General features: G+C 40.0%; 1 protein-coding gene across 3 annotated transcripts in view; it reads right to left on the bottom strand.

Annotated features, from left to right (window-relative positions):
• rxraa (retinoid X receptor, alpha a) overlaps positions 1–25,350 on the bottom strand; it is a 125,403-nt gene that overhangs the window by 67,600 nt on the left and 32,453 nt on the right. For all 3 annotated transcript variants that reach the window (XM_011481990.4, XM_020707820.3, XM_011481988.4), the window contains one exon: positions 20,248–20,361. In XM_011481990.4, coding sequence (XP_011480292.1) covers positions 20,248–20,361 — 114 coding nt within the window. The remainder of the gene's footprint in view (positions 1–20,247; positions 20,362–25,350) is intronic.

Below are 25,350 nucleotides of genomic sequence, written 5' to 3' on the forward strand. Positions count from 1 at the left end.
GACTGAGGATTGCGGCACATTAATTAGTGCTTTTAATACACTTATGAGCTATAAAACAACTCATTATGCACTCGTTCCAGAGAGGAGTGCTGCCTCGTTTTAGAATTAGATAAGGTGTGTCATCTTCCTGTGCAAGATTTTCAAAGATTTAGCCATAAAAGAATAAAAATGCCCAAAAAAGAGAATTTACATATCAAATGCACGTCCACTCTTACACACACATACTTAAAATTCACATGTGGATGTGCAAACGAGCACACACTCCTAATGATCACATAAAAGCTCATAGTACACCGTAAGACAGGCCTTAGGATGGATTAAGATACAATCCTTTATCTGTGGGTTCCCACAATCCCCTGCAGAATTTCTCAGCTCTCTCTGCGGTTTCTTTCACTCGACTCACTCTTTCCATTTCTCCCACATCTTCAGGGATAGTGCTGGGGGGGAAAGTAGTGGACGGAAAGCGGACCAAAAAAGAGAAATGAGGACAATGCTCTGGAGTTGGTTTGCTAATGCCATAGGCAGGAGAGCAGATACTTTCACAGCTTTTGTTGTTTTCGAGCCTTTAAAGCTGGTGTTGCACAAAGGTGTATTGTGTGAGGCACGTGGCAAAGTCAAGGCCACATCCGGCCCGCCGTGTAATTATATCTGGCCCGCAAGATCATTTTATATTTTTGTTATTACTGGCCAAGCGAAATGTAGCACTGATAAGATAAAAACTACAGATCCAATAATGTAGCGCTTCAGCTTCCCCACGAAATATGACTGTGGCATTATATTCACTACAGATCTCATAATGCAATGCTACAGCTGCCCTTCGCTAGCTAGTTGTTTAAGGTTTAAATTGATTTATCCCGCAATAATATTTTTAGTCTATTTTTTTTATTAACATTTATGTTTTAAAAAGTTCTGTTTTAAAAGTTTAGTTTTCTTGTGTTCAACATAAGTTTATCACCTTGGGCCCGTGAACTTCGGCGCATTTTAGATATTGGCCCCCTGAGCAATCGAGTTTGACACCTCAGGTTTAAGGTGAGATTAGTAACACTGGGTAACCAAGACAGGACCCAGGGTTACTGGGTCAAAATGCAGAGGGCTGACAGCTTTGTCATAGGTGCATCCATGACAAACCATCTTCTTTTTTAAGGGTGTCAAATTATTGTGTTAAGCGTTATTAACTCATTATAGACAAAATAGTCATTTTTGACCACGTTACTCTCACATTTAATGACGACGCAAAGGCCAGATGACGCCGGACGATTATACTTCCGCAAAGCCAATTAATTTCTGCATACCTTAAAGGGAATTATCCCACTTTTAATAATAAATGATACTCTATTTATTTATTTATCCCACAATGGTTTGGAAATTCTTCTCTGCATTTGACCCATCCCATGGGGGAATGGTGAGCTGCAGCCAAACTGCACTAAGGGTCTGCCCAAGGGCCCTCACTAATTGCCCCCAGTTCATCCCCCTCCGGGAATCAAACCCTGGATTCCTGCGTGGTGGCCTCTCACCTTACCAACCGAGCTACCCAGCCGCTAAATTTTCTTTTACCGAAAGAAATAAAAATTGATCAATTATTAGTACCTTAAACTTTTTTTATTTGTATCTTTGACGTTTTACTGTGCCACAATGTCACAAATTTTAATAAAAATATCTCAAAATTAGACTTTTTACAGCAATTATTAGCTTGGATTAAAACTACATTCATTAAATTAATTAACTTCTGGTCATAATTAATTAATCACTAAAATATGTTATTATTTAGTCCATTATAAAGAAAGCAGAATATGAACCATAAAAGTTCAATAACCACCAAGTTATCAGTTTAGGCCAAAAATAGGATAATTTTACCTGAGTATAAGTCTCTTTGGTTTCCTGTTTAAATATAGTCTTGTATTTACAATCTGAGGAGTTGCCATGTCAGTCTGCTTGCAACAGTACATCCAAACAGCAGAAACTGTCAAATCCTAAAATCACTTCATTTCCCAAACACACTGCAACAAGTCTCCCAGACACGCAGCTTACAGGCAACACAGGACCAATTCACACCTTTCTGCTGCCACCTCTGATTGCGGACTCAAGAAGAGCTTTACAGCTCGACCTCTGAACCCCAGAGGTGAGCAGGGGGAGCGGCTGGTCACAAGATCAACCCAACAGTTGATTCATGACACCACGGCTGCACCATGCCGCCTCACACATAACTAACCCCTCCGCCAGGGCCGATTAAACTATGTGGACTTGAACCTTAGAGAAAAACTTGTCTGTTTTAGCTCATTGGCCTCGTTTTCATCCACTGGAACAACGTCATTCATGGGGGAAAAACAGGATAGAAAGGCAGATGAGGGAGAGGGGACCCCTTGATTATTCATTATTGCAGGATATTTCTTGAATATTTTTTACACAGAGTTACTGAAGAAACACTGCTTCTTCGGTTTTGTTTTAGTAGATGTGCAACTACAGGGCTCCAGACTGCGAGCAATTGGTTGCATTTTGCGACCAAAATTTGAGAGTGTGCGACTGAATTTTACATCCAGTCGCACATGCGCGACCAGTAAATTTGCCTCCCCCACCCTTCGTATTTTTTATACATTAAACGTGGAAGGGGCACGTCAATGATCAATGAAATAATCAATGAGACGCAAGCCCACACGGACGCAGGCAGACACACACACTCGCGCACATACTCATGAAACGTGAACACGTACACTCTCTCGTGATACCTGTCTGTGAGGCGGCCGCTGCGTGTGAGAAGAATAGGGAAAGCCACTGTGAGTGGCTAAAATGCGTGTAGGGGGAGGGGCTTAGAGATAATCGAGTGCGCGTAAACATCTGTGGGAAGGAAACTGAGACAAATATCACAACCCAATATGTGCGTCTGAACTATGGGTAAGCGCACTATTGATTCGTTCTTCCGACCTGCGGCTAGTGTACCAGTGCCAGAGTGTACAGCAGGGGTCTCAAACTCGCGGCCCGCAGGCTATTTGCGGCCCCCAAGATGATATTTTGAAGGTTTAATGTTTAATATGAAGGTTTAATGTTACTGCAGACCGCCAGTTTGTATGAATGACACTTTTTCATTGTCGTGCGCGGAGCTGACCAACCAATCACAGTGGGGTATATGACTCTTGGGGGCGTGACGATGACAGGGCCTGAAAGCAGGACACCTGACAGCCCCCTCCCGGGACCACATTAAGGAGTTCCTTACTTTCCTTTAGAACGTATCTATTCGCTCGTAATTTTCTAAATACATGCAGTCCGTACTGAACTTTTCTCTGGGTCACACAGAACCGGAGGAAGGTTTAGGTTTTGGTTACGGTTACGGTTACGGCGCGCATCAAACGGTTATGCACGGCCGTTACGGCAGCACACCGCTCCCGCGGGAGTCGGGTCAGCTGAGGAGAATATATGTCCCACACCTACATGCGTGACAGCTAACGGGGCTTGAACTTTAAACACGCTCGAGCAAAAACAACATTAGTTTTAGACTCACTGAAAATACGTGGGGAAAATGCAACGATAGACGTGTTTGAGATGAACCGGCGGCTCGCCTGGATCGTTGGGGAGACCGGGGGGGGGGGGGGGGGGGGGGGGGGGGGGGGGGGCTGTGAGATGAAGGCGAATCTGCAGCAAGACTGAAGGAGAACAGGAGATTGGAGTTGTCCTTAACATTCAATTTAGTTTCAATATTCTTCTCCCCCTTAGTATGATCTGTGTTATTACATATTTTATGATTATTTTAATGTTTTGTGATGTATGTAGCCTTTTTTAATGAATTGGTATTTTAAATTATTTTAATTAATCACTCCACTACAAAAACCATCAGGACACATGTCCCATAATGCATTGTTTTGTAGTCTGTAGGGCAGCTTTCAGTCAGTTCAGTTTCCAGCTGTGTCCGGGTAGGTTTGCCCCTTGCTCCCACCCCTTTCTCGCGATATTTTTGTGATGATTGACAGTTGATGTTGGAGCAAAAACAAAAATATATGTCACACACCAGGTGATCTGCGCAGCGTTGAGTTCACCTGGGTGATCTCAAACACGCTTATTGTGCATCTTGGCTGCACCTATTTGGTGTCACAAAGATAAATTTCCATCCGTTTTCTTTACTTATTTGTACTGTCATGACAGCGATGGTGCTGTCATTTTACCTTCTTGTTGCATCTTCAAAAGTGCAGAATAAAATGTGACACTGAATTAGAAACAGCACATTGTAATTTCTGCATCTATTATTAAAGTATTTATTAGTAATACAGTGGAAATTAGTAGATTTGATTAGAATGTTGATTTACGGTATGCGCCCCTAAATTTTCTGGTTGCGCCCCTAAAATTTTCAGTTAGGGGCCACTGTGCTCCTAGTGAAAATAGTTAGTCTGGAGCCCTGAACTAGAACCAAAAGCTTAAAGCCTTCAGGTGCATTCACACAAGACATGCAAATCTTGTCTGGTAGAAAATGCAGCATTTTACTCTCATATATTCATAAAGAAGATTCTGTGGCAGCATGTAAGAAGCCAAAAAAATCAGAGAAAAATGTTTCTCAATTAAAATCTTTCAGGATTAAAACTCTTTCATGATTTAGGAAAGCCACACCAAAATGAGAAATATTAAAATTTTTGGTGTTGTGTTTAGGCAGCTAGTTCAACATTTTGTCAATCAGTAACTAAACCTATACATGAATGAATTAGCTGAAGCTGATGGCATTCTGTCCACCCACTTTTATTTTTTATCAGTGTGCTTACAAACAGAGCTCTGACCCACAATGGATGTTGGTCAGAGCAGTTTTGTAATGAGGTTCCAAAATAGCAACAGATCTTTTTTCTTATTCTTTAGTACATTCTTGGTGGCTTAAACTTTGGAGCTTCCCACAAATGCCATCAAATTCCATTAGACGCGGTGTCTACGGAGCTTGGAGACCATGTTAATACAGACAAATTCAAATGTCATGGCAGTGTTATTTTTTTCCAGTTAAAGAGAAACAGTTAAAGATGTAATCCATAAATAACATTAAAAAATGTCTTTATTTGTCTAACATTTTTGTTTTTCCTTTAAATTTTCTGCCATTTTCGTTTACATAAATAAACCAAACCTTCTTAAAAGTACTGACAAGTTAATATTGAAACCCCCATATAGGTAAGAAAAATGTAGAATATTTATTGGTAGATGCTACTATTTTGAAAAAAAAGTTAGCAATGGCCTAGTGATAGCCATTGACTATAGATGAGAACTGGACTGAATGATTGTGATGTCACCCATAGAAAATGGCTCCAATAAAAAAGTGAATTCAGGGGCCTTTTTTATGGACATCGCCATGTTGGAGCCAGACGATGTCAGAAAGCAGTAATTGGTCTGTGTCATCGTTTCCATGGCAACCCCTTTCACCACTCAGAAATGAGCTTTAAGAAGGTCTGCACCCCTACCACTTGAAAGCAGGCTCAGGAGAATCTGTCAATCAAATTTTTGCATGTTTTGGATGTGAGACATGAGAGATGAGATAAGTTGAACAACAGTAAGAACATATAGATATTTTTTTTAAAGTAGTAGAGCAAAATTGTTTTTTCTGACGAACAATTCCTACTTCCTATTTGTCATGCAAAGGGGGAGGGGTCACTCAGTCCAGTTCTCATATACTATATAATCTGTTGGATATAACTAAAGGCTTATTCACCATGCTGTCTGTATAACTTTAAGTTGTTGACTTGCAGCAGATGCCATTGGTAAAAAAGCTTCTTAAAACCTATTTATCACCTGTTCCAAACTAGAATTGTGTAACCTGTAATCTGTCACTGATTTGCTGCACAGTCAAACTGACATCAGCATTTGAATCCCTTGTCTATGTGTTTCTTGAGACTAAGACATGCATGAAAGGAGGCACAGCTGCTTGCTGTTTGCATTATTCCTAAGATGGTGCTAAGAGTGCCTGAAAAAAACCTTCTGCTTTATCTGCTGAAACTTGGTTTAAAGAAGTTTGTTCTTGCTTCCTTCTATTGTGTACTATGTTTGCTTCAAGCAATGAAAAAAATGTAGCTGTAACACTTTCCTGCATATTATTGTATTGTGGTTTTCCTACCCTGAGTAATCATTCACTTCCTATTCTTAGTGGCTTCCATTTTTATGGAATTTAATCTTCATTCAGAGCTGTGGCACTGATCTTACTTTCAAAGTGTAAATGTAAAACACAATAGTATTTTTAGTTATTCAAATTACAATACTATTTATACTATTTCATTTTGTACTGGATTGAAATGGTAGCAGTTGTCAAACCCCGCTTGAGTTTTAGCTTTTGCCAACTGAGCTGAGTAGACATTTCAGCCTTTGACCTTCAGTTGACACATTTGTTGTGTGTGTTTGTTGTAACTTGAGTGATGGACATCTGAGATGATTACAGTTATCATCACTTTGTATGTCCAGAAATCACATAAACTTTAAAGTAAATAAAAAGAAGAACATTTAAAGTACAAAAAAAATGCAGAAAATTAACTGAATCTTCGAGTATCCTGGTGTTTTTGAAATAAATGCAAGTATTTATATTTTGGCAACATTAAACCAGATAAAACTTCTTGGGTTTCTGTTACACACACTTTATTTCACAAATGAAATAAAATGTTTTAGGAGGGAAACATTCACTTGTGAGTTTTATGACTTCCAGCTTTCAAGTCTGCTAATTCCCAAACAACTTTTTGACTACTTTGGTCACCTTTAAGGTGTCTCAATGTCCTGAGAGTTATACATGTAAACTGTTGCGGTCTGGTAACAAAGTGCTTTGAGACTGTGTTTTTGCAGCAGGCTGCAAAGTAAAGGGATTTGTGATAATTATGTAAGCTTTACTACTGTTGTGAATAGTAATTATTTTTCCCTCCTACATATTAATACAGTTGAGATCACAATTTTGGACAGGTATTTGGAGACAAAAATCAACAAATGCTTCATTATTTAATAACATCCCAATGACAGCTGAGCTATTAGGCTTTTCTCTCCTATAAATTGACTTCTCCTTTAACCCTGAAGTATTTACCAGCAGATGGAAGAAGAAAACAGCTTTCCTTGTGTTTAACATTAGTTTCAAAGCTCTACCTGTTTATTGCTTATAATTATTAGATGTTGTGTGTGTATTTGGAGTCACTTTAACAACAAAACACAGGCTTTTTTTGGACCGTTGTATGTGCGTCTGACACTTGATCCCGTCTGTCTGCTTGTCTTGTTTCAACTTAGCTGTCCTACCACTCTGGAACATCTGAATTATAAAACTTGCAGCGAGCTGTTGGTAGGTGACACGCCACCACCGCAAAACTAGAAGGGCTGTTGTGTAAGCATCAGGCTCGCACACACGTGCTCATGTGTGGATCGCAAAACATGGAACAGATGGCACCGAGGGCGTTAAAAAAACAAAAAAATACATGCTCATTATCAGCTTAAGTTACAAGCAACACCTGCTCCTCTTACTGTCTTTAAAAGAGATGTTCAATCACATCCTGATGCCCACTCTGACGGTATATTAGAGAAGAAATGGCAGAAAAAACCTAGTCTTGCTATTGCTCCTTCTAAGCACTTCTTTCAGCGGCTGACAGTGCAATTATCACTACTGGCCAGAGGATAAGGCCTTTGAAGTACAGTAATCATCACAAAGAGGCAGAACATCTGCAATTTGTTAAACACACACAATCAATCAATCACTTTATCAATCAAAGAAGCAAAAAGTGTTGCACATTGAAAAAAACACTCATACTTCCACCTTTAAACTTTAAACTTTAAAAAAAAAAAACACTTAGTTTGTTACAGTATTATTGCTACTAAGCATCTTTTACTTGTTGAAAAAGCTCTCCTGATGATGAGCAGATGAGTACTAATAGACAGGAAGTGAATGTTTTGGGTTTTGTAAAGTTTTTTGTGCAGAGCTGTCAGAGAAATTATCAGTTCCCTCCTGAGAACACCCACAAAGCCCCAGGGGGCTACAAGCAAGACAGGTGAGAAGAAGAGTGAGGAAGATGCTCCCGTGACATATAAAAGGTGTCGGAAAATAGAGGAAAATGTCTGTCAGTATCTTCTAGTGCTTCTGTCTGCTGACTATCACAGCTCCAAAGACAAAAGTGACACTTTTACAAATAATTATTCCAAAAGTGGTTTTTAAATGTGAAATAATAAAAATACAAATCCTGCGTCATCTTTGTAGATGAGGCAGGAAATAGGATCAGTGTAATAAATAAAACCATTGATAACTGAACCAGACAGCCCAGACCCCGTGAGAAACAACAACAGCAAATTTGTCAATCTTTCAACTTTCCAATCAATGATTGTCTCTGCCGCTGACATTACTGCCCTCCTCATGTCAAAGTCCTATTGTGACTTCACTGTACCACCATGCTAGTCAATTAGCTCAATGTCACTGACTTTAATGGGCTTATGGACATGGTGGCCCTGTGGCATTTGCTGCGCTTTTTTTCCACGGTCCCTTTTCCGCCAAATATGCGCATTGACTGAACAGTGAAGGCAGACACTAAAGGTCAGCTTTCCCCAACAGCTCCCAACCAGCACCCCAGGTCCAACACCAGAAGCCCATGAAGGCTGGCAGAAGTATGGATTTAGGGAAATACTCCACCAAGTCACTTGATGAGCTGTCAGACAGTCGTGTGAATGTAGGAACATTTAAAAGTTAAATTGACCTAATATAAGCTTAAAAAAAGATGTCAGTTGACAGTAACTGAATACTATTTTTTATTGTAATTGGTCATTTTTGGGGTGTTGAAATGTGCTTGTACTGTACAACCAAATACAAGACTTCTAGTCTGACAGGACCACTTTCTGCAGTTCAACATATTTTTAAAAAGAAACTCCAGCAAACTACAGATAGCTGTGAGTTGTGTTTTTTTTTAATCAAGATAGACTTTTTTTAAAAACAGAAAAAGCAAATTTCAACAGTGGAGAGAAGTAGAAATTAGTAATTAGGGCTGTCACTAACAATATTTCAGTAGTCGATTAGTCAACAATTATTTTTCGATTAGTCGATTAGTCAATGCTTATTGTTTACGTGAAGTGATGGGAATTTTTTTTACAAAAGGTGATACTCAGTCTGTGGAGGTTTGCGTCATGTATGGTAATGCTTGGCTAATGGTGCCTTCACAGAAATTGAAACTTTATTTACATGTATAGTTCAAGAATTTCAATTTCACCTAATAAAAGATAAAAGGTTTAAGGTCCCAGTAAGCTATATGCTAGTACAAAAAAAGCCATAATTAGCTAGGAAGCTTCCTCCATTAGTTTGTAAAAGTGACTTAGGTGGTAGCCTGGGTGTAGCACTGCAATCATGTCTTTAAATCCATCCTCTTTAACCATTGACAGAGGTCTCATTCTTTTTAAAAGCATGTTAAGGATGCTCTGTGTAAGTGTAGCAGCCATCTCAATGGCGCAGACCAGAGATCGCATTTTTAAGTCCGGTCGCGAGCTCTACATACAAATCGGGCATTTAATGATCAACAGGTTGAACTTTTTCACTGTGAATTGTGGGAACCCAGCACTGTGACCAATTGGGGACTCATATTTGGTAGTGACGTGTGGGTTGTGTCTACTTCAAAACATTGAAGTAACACCGTTGTAAACATGATCACAAAGGAGACATTAATAATTGCGGTTTGTGTCCGGTCGGATTATTATGACTCCCATATCGACATTTATAGGAACAGAGCTGTGAAAACAAATCGTCTGGAGCAAGTTTTAATGGATTTAGAACGCTTTCACTTCTTCCTATTGTAGATGGTGGACATGTGCTAATAAACAGTAATTACACAAAAGAAGAAGAATCTTTTCCCTGTCGCTAACTGTGTATGTGGCGCTGATCCGGTGTGCACACCAGTGGCTGCATGCACGTTCATAAAACCGCGTACCTGGTGTGGCCGGTGTGAGTGCAGTATGAAATGTAAGTTTGTATCTGTCTTCTTCTTCTATGGTTGAGGAAATACTATATGTCTCCTAAAGTTACTGTATTGTTAAGCTTTGCGATCCCAATGACTTTGTGGCTGGTGGTTATTATAATAATTTAAAATGACAAAAAAAAGTGATTTTTTTATAGTAGATTAGTAAACATCGTCGACAGCCCTATTAGTGACACTTAGATGCTATCAAGTCCAACAAGGGAATTTTTATTTTATTTAATGAATTTTTTACACATTCTTATTAATTAATTTTAAATTCAGGATGTACAAGGTTAATGATGGAATACCCTAAAACTATTGCAGTACAATCAGGGAAAAATTCCAAGAAAATTTTTGAAGAAGTAGCTTTGCACAACTATGGTGGCCCCCTAAAGGCTATGTTCACACCGACTGCGATTCGAGCTAATGTTTCGATGTTAAGTCAATGTACAGATACAATCAAAGGTTCTGCTGGGCGTTTTGAGCATCATTGCGGCATGGTCTAGTGGCAGTACACTTTAGGCATCATGGCAATGCAGCATGCCGAAACTTCCTACACCCTGGTATATTTTGCCACGCACTGTAATGTTTTCAGAGTTCAAATATCTGATCTTTAGTGAAAAATTCACATTGCATTAACCAACCAGGAACTCAGCCTTGGCCCATATGTAATTGGCTGAATGCATTGGCTGAAGACCAAAACCAACATTGAGGAGAATCTAAGTGTTCTCTTCCAGAACTTTATGTTATTTTTCTTATTTGCATTGAGACAATAATAAACAGGTTCACACATTTTTTTCTTATTTTTCTTATTTTGTTTCTTGGATTAATGCCAGTGAACATAATAAGAAGGAAGTACCGCCAAAAGTGGCCGTCATTTAGACGCAGCTCCTGCAGTAGATGGTGAACCTCATCGTACTGTAAGCATCTCTGAAGGATATAAAAATCCCAGACATGGGAATGTTCTTACAGACACCTTTGTACAGCTCTTTCAATTAAATAAACCTGATCTCTCAACATCATACATTTCTCCATGCATTGACTCTATATGAGATTTGCAGATATACAGTCAATATTTCCACGATGTAGCAATAAGGCTAAAAACCTTTGACAGTAGCTCCTCCCACATCTAGCAGGAGCGTCAGGTTCATGAACACACTTTTGGATAAGCATTGCAGCGAATTTGACGTACGTCAAACAAGAGACAATGGATACAAATTTGATCTGTGAATCGCGTTTGGTATAAACAGCACTGGATAACTACCTTTAATATAGATTTTTACACCATATATATGAGGTTTGTCACAATTATAGTGGTGCAGACTTCTTAGACCAGAGGATCATAAATTCATAATTTCATTTTGTCTTGCCCATCCATGTATTGAAGTCTCCTTTGGGCAAAACATTGAACACCACATTGCTCCTGTTGGTTGAGGTGGGCACCAATGTCAGGCAGAGGAGTCACCATCAGTGTGTGAGTCTGTGTGTGTGAATGGGACTGTAGCTGTAAAGTGCTTTGGGCCTTAAAGCAAGGTAGAAAATCACTATAAAGGTATATAGCATTTACCATTCTTCCTTTGCAGTAAAAAAGACACTTCTAATGATTAAATGTGTATTAGTGTTATAATGTTATGATTTTTAAATATAGTCGTACCACAGTCTTTGCACTGCAAACACATTATGCGGTCCTTGATCCAATCCGCCGTCATACCATCGAGTTAATTGTCGAATCAGGTGCCTGATTGTTCCTTTCTGAAAAGTTCTTCTTTCCATTAGGACTGCTGTGATGGACTGGGGTGTTGTTTGTGTCAGCGGGTTCTTACTGAACTATTACACACTATGTGATCACTGTAAACATCTGGTCGCAACATGCAATCTGCCTGTTTTGATCGTCTGAACTAATTTAAAACACACAGGAGGATTTAACATATGAAGCATATTCCCTTTAATGTATGGAACACACCATTTTAGACCATCTACATTAATAGGGTTAGCCTTTATTTTGACTGTAGGGGTGTATTTTTCAAATTCTTGTAGATAAGTCTATCCTCACCTTTGGACAAAAACCTATCAAAAATAGCCTAAATCCTAAACTAGATTTTGACATTTTGTTTGCAACCACAATAGACTTCAGGACCTCCTGCATCTGTGCTCTTGATCGGCTTGTTTGGTAAAACAAGAGCTGCAGCCTTTGTGGCACCACCAAGGCCACAGTCAAAACTCCTCCAGGGCAGCCAGCATCAGACCAACACTGAGACCGACAAGATATTTCCATTAGTCTCTGCATTACCATCACTCCTACCCTTGCTTTCTCTGTGCACGTCAAGGAGCGGCTCTCTAAGGAGAACCCACGTGGGAGTTGCAAACACTTCTCCCCCCACTTCCACCTCTCACATCCCAGCATGTACTGGCCTGCATTAGCACACTCGGGTGGGCCTGTTGCTGTGCAGCTGAGACATGTGACATTGGGAGGTCAGGACTCTACCACCCTGCCTCCACCTGCCACGCTCATACACACATGCGTCTTTGACCCTTTGTCCTCTACTCTACGAACCTCATTTCCTGGTTTCCCCTTTAGGGGAGTGCAAAGGTGGGGTCTGTATGGGCTGGGGTGGCAGGTGCTATGCTTTGACCTTCCACTTCATGAGATCGGAGTTGGTGACATCCAGATCAGGCGCTCGCTAGCATGGGTTCTCTCTCTCCCCACCACCAAGCCAGTTATAATGCCAAGCGTGTCAAATCATTTTAGCATCAAAATACCAACAGTCTCCCACTCTCTGCCCCAGCATCCCTGTCTGCTTTTCTCTCTCTGTATGTCCTCCTCTGGGGTGGTGGTGAGGGGATGAACTGCCCTTCAACGGCCATGATGGCAACTGACCACAGTGAGCAAAGACAGCACCAGACCTGCTGCTGACATCAAGCTCAAATTCCACTCTGCAATCATCACCAACAGAGAGGAAACAAAAGTGGGAGCAGGGCTGGGTCTTACTATACCACAATAATGGAAACCAATATAATTTAAATCCAAATGCAAACATTCGAGACTCACAGTATGATTAGGGATGTCCCAATCTGATCATGTGATCAGAGATCAGGACTAATGACGTAGTTTAAGACTATCGGAATTGGATGTTCATTCAGGGATCGGATATTTATGTTTTTATTGTTTTGATTAGTGCTGTTTATTTCAAGTTTATAACTTTAAATAAATGCCTTTGTAGGAGTTTGCATAACATGAACAGATTACACCATTTTATTGCCATAAACACAGCACTAGTTTGGGCAGAAAACGCACAAAAACAGTTAGATAGCAAGTATAGTTAGCAAGATATTCAATTGGACTTCAAGGCTCAATAACTTTTTACTGAACGTTTTAAACTCACAGCAAGTGTCTTTGGCATTTTGTCTTACCCTACAAATGCATTTTAAAAGAAAAAAGATCAGGTTTATGTCTCTTTTTAAGAGAATTGCTCTCTCCGTGCCGCCAATAGAGAAACGGCTGCCAAGGGACCATCTATAAAGGGCCAGTCCCCTAAAGAAGTGATTAAAAAAAAAACTATAAATGTCTCAGAAACAGCCAAAGTGAGATAAATGGTTCCATTGGATACTTATCATCATATACATGCTACAACAATGATGTTGAAAGTCATTTTTAATTTTTTAGAAATTTTTTGCGGAGATATGAATCACATAAGATAAAAACATTCTCAGTAGTTTTGAAGATACTAAAACTACAGTCACCAAACCTTCTGACATGATTAATTATCACCTAATCTTACTAGTTAAGAGCTAAATATTTTTTTCTAGCTGATAATTGCACTATTTTTACTTGATTTCTTCAAACTCCTTCAGAAGTGCTCTTTTTAAGTGTTAAAAGAAAAAAGAAGGCTAATAAAGAAACAAAGTGGGGACAACCTGAATCTGTTTATTACTTTTTCATTATTTCAATGTGTTACAGAAGTATCAGATTGGGAAATTCTCAAAATCAAATGACTTTGGACCAAGAAAACCCCTAATCTATGCAAGTTATGAAAGTCCAGAAATATTGACTTACATTCTTCTGTTGTTGTTTCTAATTGACGGTAAATCAGAGGGAGATTTTGAGCGCAACATTTAGGAACAAAAAGTTCAAAGGAAAAGCAAGACTTATGGCAAATATAAATCACAAATATTACCCTTTGCCTTTGCTCTGTACTTGTCAAAATATCTGGTCCCTCTGTTTTGAGCAAATCCAAATGTTAAGAACATTTTTCTTTTTACTTTCCATCTCCTTTATAAACAAGTTTAAAATAAAACAGCAGCCATAATGAATAGCAGGTCAGAAATCATGTGTAATTTTGGATTCTTGCTGCTAACAATTGTTTTCTATCATAACACATATGGCAACTTTTTCTTTTTGCCAGTTGAGCTTGTGTAATTTATTGCACCCCGCAGGATATTTGTCTCCACAAAAAAAAGAACACAATTTCTTCCTGTTTGTTTGTGTAGAGAGCTGCATCGTGTCATGAGCCAGTCTGACTGCTCCCCTGCAAATGATGCGCACCGAGCTTCTTTCAGTTCCTAATTCTCTATCCAGGGCTCCTTAAAACTCAGTCAGTGTCACTGATGTAAACCTGGTGCTTGGGGTCAGGCTTGAGGAGCCGGAAAAGCTGCAACAACACTGTTTCTGGTGTTTTTATCAGCTGACTTTCCAGCAGGCAAAGTCAGGAGTGAGATATCTGAGTTCACATGTACGTCCTCATTTATATTCATGCCTTTGGTTAATTTGCCCATATTTTCAGGCTGAATCCAATATGCATCGCTGTGATTTACATACTGTTCTTTGTTGGGCAACATGGGATCTGAAAAATGAGAACTTGCTTATTCATGTTTAATTGATGTTAATAAAAAATGCAGGATTTTTCTTCCTTTTTTCTTCATATCACAATTCAAAGAGGAACATGGTGTATTGTTAATCTCACTCAAGGGGTCCGGATAAACGCAGAGCAACACAGGACTCTGTGGCACAAGGAAATTTCACCTTAATTTAACTGCCTTTGAAAATAAATACTTTTTAGCCTAACTGACTAAAAATAAAACAGAAGTGGGAGTTAAAACAGAAAACATGATGCTCTTTGTCTTTAAAGGGTAAAAGTGCCTGAAATACATTTGCATATTAAATTCATTACACATAAAATTATGGCTAGACAATGCAAATTTAAATGCTGCTTCCTTTAATGTAAATTCAATGATAATCTCATTGTCTTTTCCAACATCAGCCCAAATTTCTTCCATTATGTCAGAATTAAAAGTGCTTTTGGGTGCTAAGTTTTGATTTTTTTGCAGCAACAATGATATAGTATTTCACTGTGATGGTGCTGCTGGGGATTAAAGGCTCAGGGAGTTATCAAAGGCTTAGTCTCTCAGATTTCTGGTGACCCGCCGTGGATGACTGCCATCAATCTGTACCAGCAAGGACCTCCACCTCTACTCGACGCCAAGGTGGCAGTTAAACCCCGCAGGCCAGCCATGTTTGACAGAAAAGCATTGATGCTAAATTAGAGTAATGCAAAAAAAAAGAAGACAAAGATGATTTAAAGCATCAAATGCTTGTGGTTAAAGGATCAACAGAGGGATAAATCTCCTCATAATATCATTTCATGTCATTACATTTTTGCCTCACACCCAATTTTGGATTTGCACAAAAAAAGAAAGGCTTTAAATCTTCCAGGACTTCAAATAACCCTAATTAACACCACAAGAGGGTAATCTGTTGCAGGGAAAAAGCAAACACATCTCATGGTTACTGATAAGTTTTAAACACACCCAAACAGTTAATTAATGATACACCATGGCAGCTCTTATCCAAGTTATGACAAACTCCAGCCCTCTGATTAAACATAAACTACATACCAAAAAATAAATGGAGAAAAGCTGATTAGTCAGTCTTTGCTTTAGCTTAGTTGTGGTATTTGAGTGTTTAATGGGGCTTTGTGTACCCCGATAAGTGCTGCATAGTGACCTTCAGCCTCTCTGGCTCCTGACCTAGCAGGAAGCAGCCTGGGAGAGCGTGGACTCCAGTCAACCAATTACAGGGCGGGGAGCTTGGAGCACTCTGAGGATAACAAGCCCCCTCTCTGTGACCCTCCTCACCTCTGTAGGACCCCACGATGGGAAATAAGAGGAGCCAGGACTCACTTTAACCCAATATCAACCCCCTCCATAACCCACCAGTCTCCTCCAGAGCAACTCTCTTTGGTCTCCTTCACACCCTCCAACCCTAATTCTGGTTTCAAGCCCTGCTGTGTGACCGCAAGGTCTGCAAACACATGCAGTGTTTCGCCGGAAATCCACCACATGGCTCATTACTGCAGTGCTGATGCTAAAAGAACACACAGAAAAACAATGGAGCCGTAAACACACGCCGCTCGCTCAGAGCTGGAGCTGTGTCAGTTTTCCTTCTGCAGTTTACCCTGGCAATCTTCTATATGAGAATGGGGGGGGGGGGGGGGGGGGCTTCTTTATGAGCATGAACACTAAAAAGGCTCTGCAAAACTGGCAGGATTTGAGAGGTACTCAGTTAATTCTGAGGCTTAGTAATGAAAAGGGTACAGTGATGCAGCACGCTTGTAATTACAACTGCTGCATGTGAAGCGCAATTAATAAAGAGTGAGGAATTAAGAGCCAACCCAATATGGCTTCATCTCATTAGAAAGTGTAACACACTCAAATAGGGTTTCCGGCGCATTGGTCAAACAAATTCAAAACTAATGAAATAAAAGAAGTGGGAGTCATAAACCGACATACTTCCAAAGCCCCTACCCCCTTCTTTCACCAGGCAGAATCGGTCCTGTCATTTGGACCCTGCAAACGCGGACCATATGTAAGTTTAGGCCTGGCAATCAGACTGCATTGTGGAGCGGGAGGCTGAGTTCATCAGGAAAAAATTAGCCCGCCGCACTGCAGGCCCTGCTCCCATTGGCCAGTCACGCGGCCCGCTCCGTTTGAGGGCACCCCAGACATTCCTGCGGATAATCTTTTCCATTCCTCCACTCAGCTCGGTGAGGACAGACCAAATCGCAGCACAAGGCTTGCATTGTGAGGGCCTTTCTCAGAAAGCCCTGTTTTCAATGCTGTCTGTCTTTTACGTTGTCCCTATTTCTCACCTCATAAACCGCAAAAAAACCAACAAGTTTTTCATCATTGCTTTTTTCCCTCTTAAAATATAAATACAAAAAAGTTGAGCTTTTTTTTACTGGAAAACTTCTATGGTAGAGCTCAGATTTCTACGGTTCTCACGGTCCTGGAGCAGCATGAGTTTGCTCTGGAGAATCCCGAACAATGTAAAACCGCTGAAACCAGCGTGCAGCCACATCTGTGTTCTGCCTGGAGTTCAGCACATCTGAAAATGGCTCTCTAGTTTTCCCAAAAAAGTCTCCTGCTTGGTCACCACTACACAGCTTGCGCCTCCCACAGCAGCTTGTCATTGTGGCTGCAGGCGAGCGGCAGGAACATCATGATTGGAGGACAATCACACAATTTGGGGACACTGATAGATTTATAGTAGCATGTTCCATAATTAGATGCATGATTATTACAGGGTTTATAGTTCAGACTTTAGAGCGGCTGTGAGGAAACAGTAACTTTAACTATTTTAGCCTCTTCAGATAACCGACAACACTGATTTCTCCTGAAGTATAAAAACTATGGCAAAAACTACATAAACACATCATTTTTTCCTTTCTCCATTTGCTCAAAACTAAAAGGACTAGAAGCTCATGGCTCAGCTACAAAACATAAAAAAGAAAAGAACGCTGACACATTTTTAAATTACTTAACATTCTTATGCTGATGTTCTCGAATATTCTAAGACACATTCACCACGATCAAACAAAATATGTCATAAATGATCATAAATATAGTATATAGAATTATGTGTATGAAGTTGGTAGAAAAACTGCGCTGAACTTGCTCATAAAAAAATGATGTCTAAGGAGACAGAGTTTAGTTTTTGCTCACTATCAAATCCCATGAAACCACTAAAACAGAAAAATTTTCGATTTTTAAGTGAAATAGTTATTTTAAAATATATATTTCCTTTTTAGTGACACCCCTAAAAATGTGTTCTGATCTGAACTGTTACTGAACAGCTTTAATGTACTGCGAAGCAAGCACCACAGAAAACCTCACTGAATCATCAGTCACAATATAGAAATGGCAAAGTCTCTCATTCAATTCCATTTATTTCAAGAAAAATCTTTGCTTCACTCATGACTGACCAAATCCAAACTTTTACAACTTTAAAAACTAAAAAAGAGAAAAGCATTATCACTTTTTAAATATAACTTATAAAACTCTTATCCAGTGGTCCTCCAACCACCAGGCTGTGGACTGGTACCGGTCTGTGCGACAGTTTTTTTTGTTTACTCATAATCTGATTCTGAAGCAAGTTTTATTTTGGAAAACGACTAGATTCTCTACACCACATCCGACTCATCCTTGACGCATGTAAAGTCACTCTGTCTCGTGTTGAAAATCTGTCTGCCACTTTCTTAAAGAGACTGTGCCAACCGCTAAATTACTAACCACTAAACCCCAAGCTTGCAGTTAACAAAAAATAAACTTATTTGAAAAGTTCAGTTTTGCAGAAAAGAGCCAGTGAGGAACCAGAAAGGAGCCTTTGAATTTATAGGAAAAAAATAAATAAACATTTAACAGACAATGACCAGGAGTGTTTATGACAAATATGGATTTACAGCCACAGTTGTTCCCATGGACCATAATAATACTGCAGAATATTCAGCAACTCCCTGTCTAGTGTTACGAGAATGCTGCTAATAAAGTTGCTCAAATGCTGGATTCACATTTAATATTATATTTAGAAAAAAATTAAAAAGAATTTAGCTTAAGCTCAGACAATTATGGGTTAAGAGAAAATCTGTATAACATTTTAGTGGTTCTTTCACGAAATCTTGTGTACAAATAAAGCTTAAAGCAGTTGTACACTTTTTAAAGAGGATGAAGATAGACTCTATCCACAAAAGTTAAGGGAAACAAGAGCCTAAAAGGAAAACTCAGACGCCCACTTCAGCCTCGTACAGGATGGTCTTTGGAAATATTGTCCGACATTAAACTGGTCCATGGCCTAAAAAAGGTTGGGGACCTCTATTCTAATCCATTGTCTTTTGAAGCCAGGATCTTGAATGCCTTGTTAACTTGTTTTCCATCTCTAAAACGATTCTCCTTAAAGAAAAAAAAGTGCCTTGAGTACTTAACCCAAATTTATTTTGGGGAAAGAATACGGAAAAATGTCTAAATACATAAGTTTTTGAGTTTAATAACCCATCAACCACTTCAACCACTTCAAAACAAACACACGTCTAGCATGGATAAAGCAAAAACAGAGTCATAAATGCTTGGAAGACTCAAAGATTGAAAAAAATACAGCAAAAACTGAGATAATGCAAAACAAGAGGGACAATAGGAAGCACTTGGTTTCTATTTTGAAAAACTTCCACTCCTCAACATAAAAGGATAAATATATTAAAGACGATGTATACAGTTTTCTTCAAACAAAGAAGTCCTTTTACATCTTATTACATGAAAACTTCAGCTTGGGGATCAAATTATAATCAGCCGCATACTCGCATGAAGGTTTTTATAAGCATAAGTGGCTGTATCCTGCCATGCAGCTCATGCTCTCCTCACATGATGGGCAGCACAGCTGGTCACAGCTCTGAAGCTGCAGAAGGAGCACGCTTTGGCGAGGGAGTTATAAATGCATCGGCATTAACCACATGTTCTGCACAGCTTAGATTCCTAATCATCAGCCTTACGCCAGGCACTGAATCTTAGAATAACCAACGATACAGGACTCTGCTTCATGAAGAAGGCAGGCAGGCACGCTGGAGGGGGAGGCAGATCTCCAAACACCTCAGCTAACGTACATCAGTGGGACTCCACATGCAAAGACAAAGCAGACAGAACGTTGAAGCCTGTTCTGTTCTCAAAAAGGGCCCCAAAGCTGCACCGCTGACCAGAGGCAACAGTGCATAACAAGGAGCTTCCACCCCATGAAAACAAAACAGCTCCTCTGAAAAATATCATTTTGATCTGTGTGGGTTCATGTCGTGAAAACAGATTTATTCCAGTAAACAGCAGTGCCCTTTTTTGATGCTTACACAATTATTACACAATTAGGCACATGGGATCATGAGGTAAGTTTGAAAACAAGTCTCTCATGACTGTGACCTTTCCTTAAAAGAAGGAAAAAAACTGCAACTGAATAATTCATAATGAGGCCAGCATGTTACTGTAATACAAAGATAATCTGAGTATTTTAACCAGGTTTGTTTAACATGGTTACCTGAGGACAAGCGGCGCTGATGGAGGGGGCAGACTCCGCTGAAACATGAACAGGCCTCAGCTGAGTGACCTCGCTGCATTGGGGGAGCCAGCGAGCACTGGGGCTTCAAGAACCCTGTAAGGAAGAAGATAAGACAGAAATAAAGGAAGAATTTGAAAAGGGAGAATTTGGAGAACCAACAATACAGTTTTATAATAAAATCACTGCAAATAAAGAGGAGACAGCAAGTTAAAACAATATAAAGCTACATACACACTGGGAATAGGGTTGGGCGATGTCCCTTAAATTGGCCGTTGACGATGTTTGCCGTCAACCAATCGGGATGGACGATGATATCGTTGTGTGTGTGTGTGGGGGGTGGGATATTTTTAATATTTCGGTCTTATATAATTGCTATTCGTTATTTTACTTTATTTATTTTATTTCCCAACTAATGACTCATCCGCGATTATCCAATATAAACTGAGGGAAGTGACTTTAACAAAAAAGTAACAAACAAACCAGAAAAGAAATGGTCCGCTCCCACACTTGGAAAGGGGGGGGGGGGGGTGCTTTGTTACATGAGCGGTATGTGGGAGATTTAGAACTGCGATCCGTTCCGCAGCTCTAGTGGAACGTGCTACCGAACTCAGAACCGGGTCTAAAAGTGTATGTCTGAGCAGAAGATCGTGAGCACACACACAGCGCTTTGGGGCGGTGTGTGAGCTTTTCAAAGCAGAAAGGCCGCTCAGTCCTTAGAAATCGTTCAAACAATCACGTGGATTTGTGTTTCGAGTCGTGTCCCGACTAAATAAAGGCTGATGTTATTCCCACATGTTTACATGCAGCCAAGATGCAGATTGCAGCACCACCCAAAGCTAATGTTGTTAGTCCGTGTTAGCATACTGCTAATTTTGGCTTCTTTCCGGCTCCGTTTTTCAAAAGAAAAAGCAATGACCACACGGATTAAAAATAAAATGATGAGCGAACAGGCGTTTCATAATAATCGTAACATTATTAAAAGAACGTTTAGAAGATCGTCTTGTATATTACCGAGCTGACTTATCAATGTATAAAACCGCTCGGCAACATGGTCTTGCATTGAATTGTTACATTCAATAAAGTTTTAGAAAAAAATAGCCGCTCGGCGGAACTGATATCCGCTTCCGGTTTCTCAAACCCTACTGCGCATGTGCGAACGATTTATTCCGACCGAAAGTGTGACCTTAGTGAACGTTTTTATATTCTGAAAACATTTTTCTGGAACCATGTACACGGTTGGATTCTAATCCGACCATTGATCCGGTCAAGATATTTTTCACATGTAACCGCGGCTTATGGTGTCGACTCGCAGCGTGGCGGGGGCGAGGCATCACGATGGTGTCTCTCCATCGGGAAGTCAGTCCCCCATCACGATGGACAATGGTATCGTCCATCGGCACAACCCTAACTGGGAATATGACGCAATTTTAAGAATAACACACGTTTAGTGTGTTCTTGAAGCCCATGTGTTCACACAAGCATGAAGAGGATTCTCATTCTTCTTTTCCCCATTGTTTACTAGTGCTTGTCCGCCACCTCCAGCTGGAAGAGGTTTGGTGGGAAATGTCGAAGCAGTGCAAATCGTGCTTCAGGCTTTTTCTTTTACAGCTCTATTTTGATAAATAAAAGACTTGGCATCATATAATTAAAAAGGATGCCATCTATACTTCAATACCAAATCCTTTTCTCTAATTTGTCAAAGTTCAACCAGGTTTAACTGGCCACGTGTTCGGTACATAGAGCCCCAAAAACAGTAGTAGAAAGTTGCGTAGCTACGTGTGAACGCAAGAGTGGCCACTTGAATGCATATTGCCGAGGGTGGTGTGAACGCAGTTTAAGACTAAACAAAAGCACTACCATCACACTTAGTCAACATTTACAACTACATAGTCCATAGTCAGCTGGAGCCCAGCTTCAGCTCCCTCATTACTCAGGTCAGCTGTGCATCTGTATCCAGGTTCAAAGGCTGCTGAAAGAGGACAGAACCCACAGAGGTAATGCTGCTCCACTGGTTAAAAAAAGCCAACATGGTGTTGGGATGAGGTTAGCAACACATTGTGGGCAAAATGCCAGAGCAGGCCTGGGTGCCTGGAGGGGCTGAAGGAGGCCGTCTTACTGTCTGTCTCTGGGGTCGCAGGGTTGCGTTTCAATAGGGAAGTCATTATCTTATACAATGAGACAACTGTGAAGGCTGTACCCCCCTGAAGACAAGCACTCACCAGTCACTGGCATCACCCAGCTTAGAAATAGTGATCAAACCCAGATGCTCTAGAAATGTAAGGTTTTTAGGGGACCCTGTATTATCCCTTCATCAAGTTAATAAAAATTTAATTAAAAGGATATCTGAATCTTTAAAAACACAAAAAACTAAAGGTTAGTTTTGCCACTGTTTACACTGAATTCATGTTCAAATCTTGACAATTCCTTTAAGGGATTTTTGTTCAGACATTGTACTTTATGGCCAGTCTCTGGACCTTTTCTGTTTAGCCAACAAATGTTGACATCAAAAATCATCCAAGAGCCCTATAATAAAAAAACGATTTTATGGTTAAGTCGCAACTGCCTTTAACACAATATAAAGTCTGTCTGCAGGCAAAAAATGGGCAAACCTGTACGGGACACGCAGGCACAAAAATCTGCACAAGCAGACACAAACTCTCATCGTAGAGTGAAAATGTTCATGCAGATTTTTTCCGAAAGACAATGCTACGGGCGACATGTTGTAGTGATCACTAATACATGTAAGAGTAAAATAAGGGTGAAGTAGGTGATACGCAGGAGGGGCCTTTCAAGCCCAACAAATCCTTTGGAACTGCACATGAAGCCCATTAGCGCTGTTCACCTGTTGACATGATAGGTGTCTCCCTTGCTTTCCCCCTTGCAAGTTTTCCCCATTTTCCACCCACACAGTATTTTTTGTAAGGGCAGTTGTGACTAATACCTCACTAATGACTAAAGTGCAGCATAAGGGTACTGTACGGCCCATCCATTTGTCATAAGTGCATGGAACTTACTTGTTTAGCCCTTCTAATACTTCACAATTACACTTACCGCACAATTGTATGTTCCATTTAGAACAAGCCTCAAAGGGAACTGCAAGAGACTAAGAGACCTATGCTCCACATGAGACGGGGCTGCACCTTCCTCCGACCCTCCACGGGCCTGCACAATCCGAAAACCAGCAGCACCTCTGTGGGTCAACCCCTGCACACGTGCATGTGACTATAGTTTGTAATCAAACTCCAGGTAGGCAAATTCCCATTAATTCCAATCATAACCCAAAAAAAGTCCACAGGTAAATTTCTTCCCATCATCTCACTACATGGGAGTCCAGAAGTAACCCCAACATCTAAAAAAGGCCTGCATAAAAACAAACATATTGAATTACTTAGTAATATAATATTAAAAAAGACGTCATATGAATTTTAACTAGGCGGCTGGATAGCTCAGTTGGTTAAGTCCAGGGCTAGCACATGGGCATCTGGAGTAAATATCTCTGCCAAAGCACCTGTTGCTGTAGCAACCCCTGAAAGGATATGTTGAAAGGTGAACAACAAGTTGTCATGTATCTTAACTGCAGCAGATTTCTACCAATGTATCTGTTGAGGTAGTTATGGAGAATCAACAACAAAAAGCTTTAATATCAACACTTGTGCCAACTCACTTTTGCAAAATCAAGATGTTTGTATGAGAGCAGGAATGATATATGCTTGAAATGTGTTTGCCTGTATCCATATGTATGTGACTGTCAGTTGATCTGTATTTGTCTTATGTATGTGTGAAGGTTTTTTGTTCTATTTGAGTTTGTGTGGATGAGTGTGTCTGTATACAGGCCCAGGACTTTTGGTAAACATCTACATCAAAAGTAAAATGAAACCTTGAGCAACTTGTCTCTTTTTGTTTGGAATTCTCTCCTCTCATTTTTGTTTCTTTAAACCTTCTTTATCCACTTTACCTTCCTTTCTTCCCCCCTTGTCCCCCACCTCTACTGTCCCACTCCTTTTTTTTTGTCTGGTCCAAAAAGAAATACACACTAATATTAGTAAAAAGTCTAGCCTAAAATACAAAAGGGGGTTTATCCAAATATATACCTTGTGTGTCAAAAAGCTCCATATTCGCCTATTGAAACAGTAAAATCTGTCCAACAAAAGATGCCCTTGGAAGATGTCTTTTCCTTAAATGCTAGACTGAAAAAGTTAAAAACTTTAAGACCCACCTTAGTTTTCTTTTGATCTATTTTCAAAGTGTTACCAGTGTTCTTTTAATTATGATTATGTCGCTTTTAGCCAAAATCAATAAAACCTATTGTTTTTTAGGGCATAGTTTCTGCAGAGTGGTGATACTTAATTAGTGGGCAGGACCTTGGTGCAGAGCAACCCTGCCCCCTCTTCCCCTCTTCCCATCTCTATTGCATGGAGCTCGAGGTAGATGAGCTTATGGCCAGCATACCTTCTATGTGAAAATATTTTTTATTAAACGGCATTCTTTCATCTCCTCCTAAATCACAACAATTTGGATAGTGAAATACTCAAAAATGCAATTTCCTTAACTCATGTCCTCCATCCTCAGAAAAATACCACAAGAACATGCTAAAAACACCAGAAAACAGTTTTCTTTGGAGTGGGTCTATAATGTACTTTGGTTTTTATTGGAGTAAATTCACATCAAATTTTTTAGTTTGTAATTAAAGCTGCTGCATTTGTTGCTCAACTTGTCATGATGTTCTGAGCCTTCACTTCACTAGATTTCTATGTGTGAGCTTTGATTTATTTTTCAGTCAGAGAAGTGGAACTTCATCTTTATTGACTGGATTGCTCCTACTGATGCGCGTTGACATCAAATGACCTCAACAAATCCAAACTTTATTCGCTTCTAGTGAAGACCTTTTACATTTCCAATAAGGATCGAGAGCAGCAGGCGAAGGAGCACCACCCCCTGCGTCACTGTGCCCAATAAAGCTCCTTTATTTCAACCATGAAAAACATGTCACTCCAGATGAGCTCAGAGAATGACATTTAAAACAGGCAAGGGGATATTGAATTATTTCCCCATGATGAGATGTCTGGGATGCTGATATTTCTC

This window comes from Oryzias latipes, chromosome 12 (assembly GCF_053564925.1).
Source record: "Oryzias latipes strain Hd-rR chromosome 12, Olatipes_Hd-rR_3.1".
In the NCBI taxonomy this organism is placed as follows: domain Eukaryota; kingdom Metazoa; phylum Chordata; class Actinopteri; order Beloniformes; family Adrianichthyidae; genus Oryzias; species Oryzias latipes.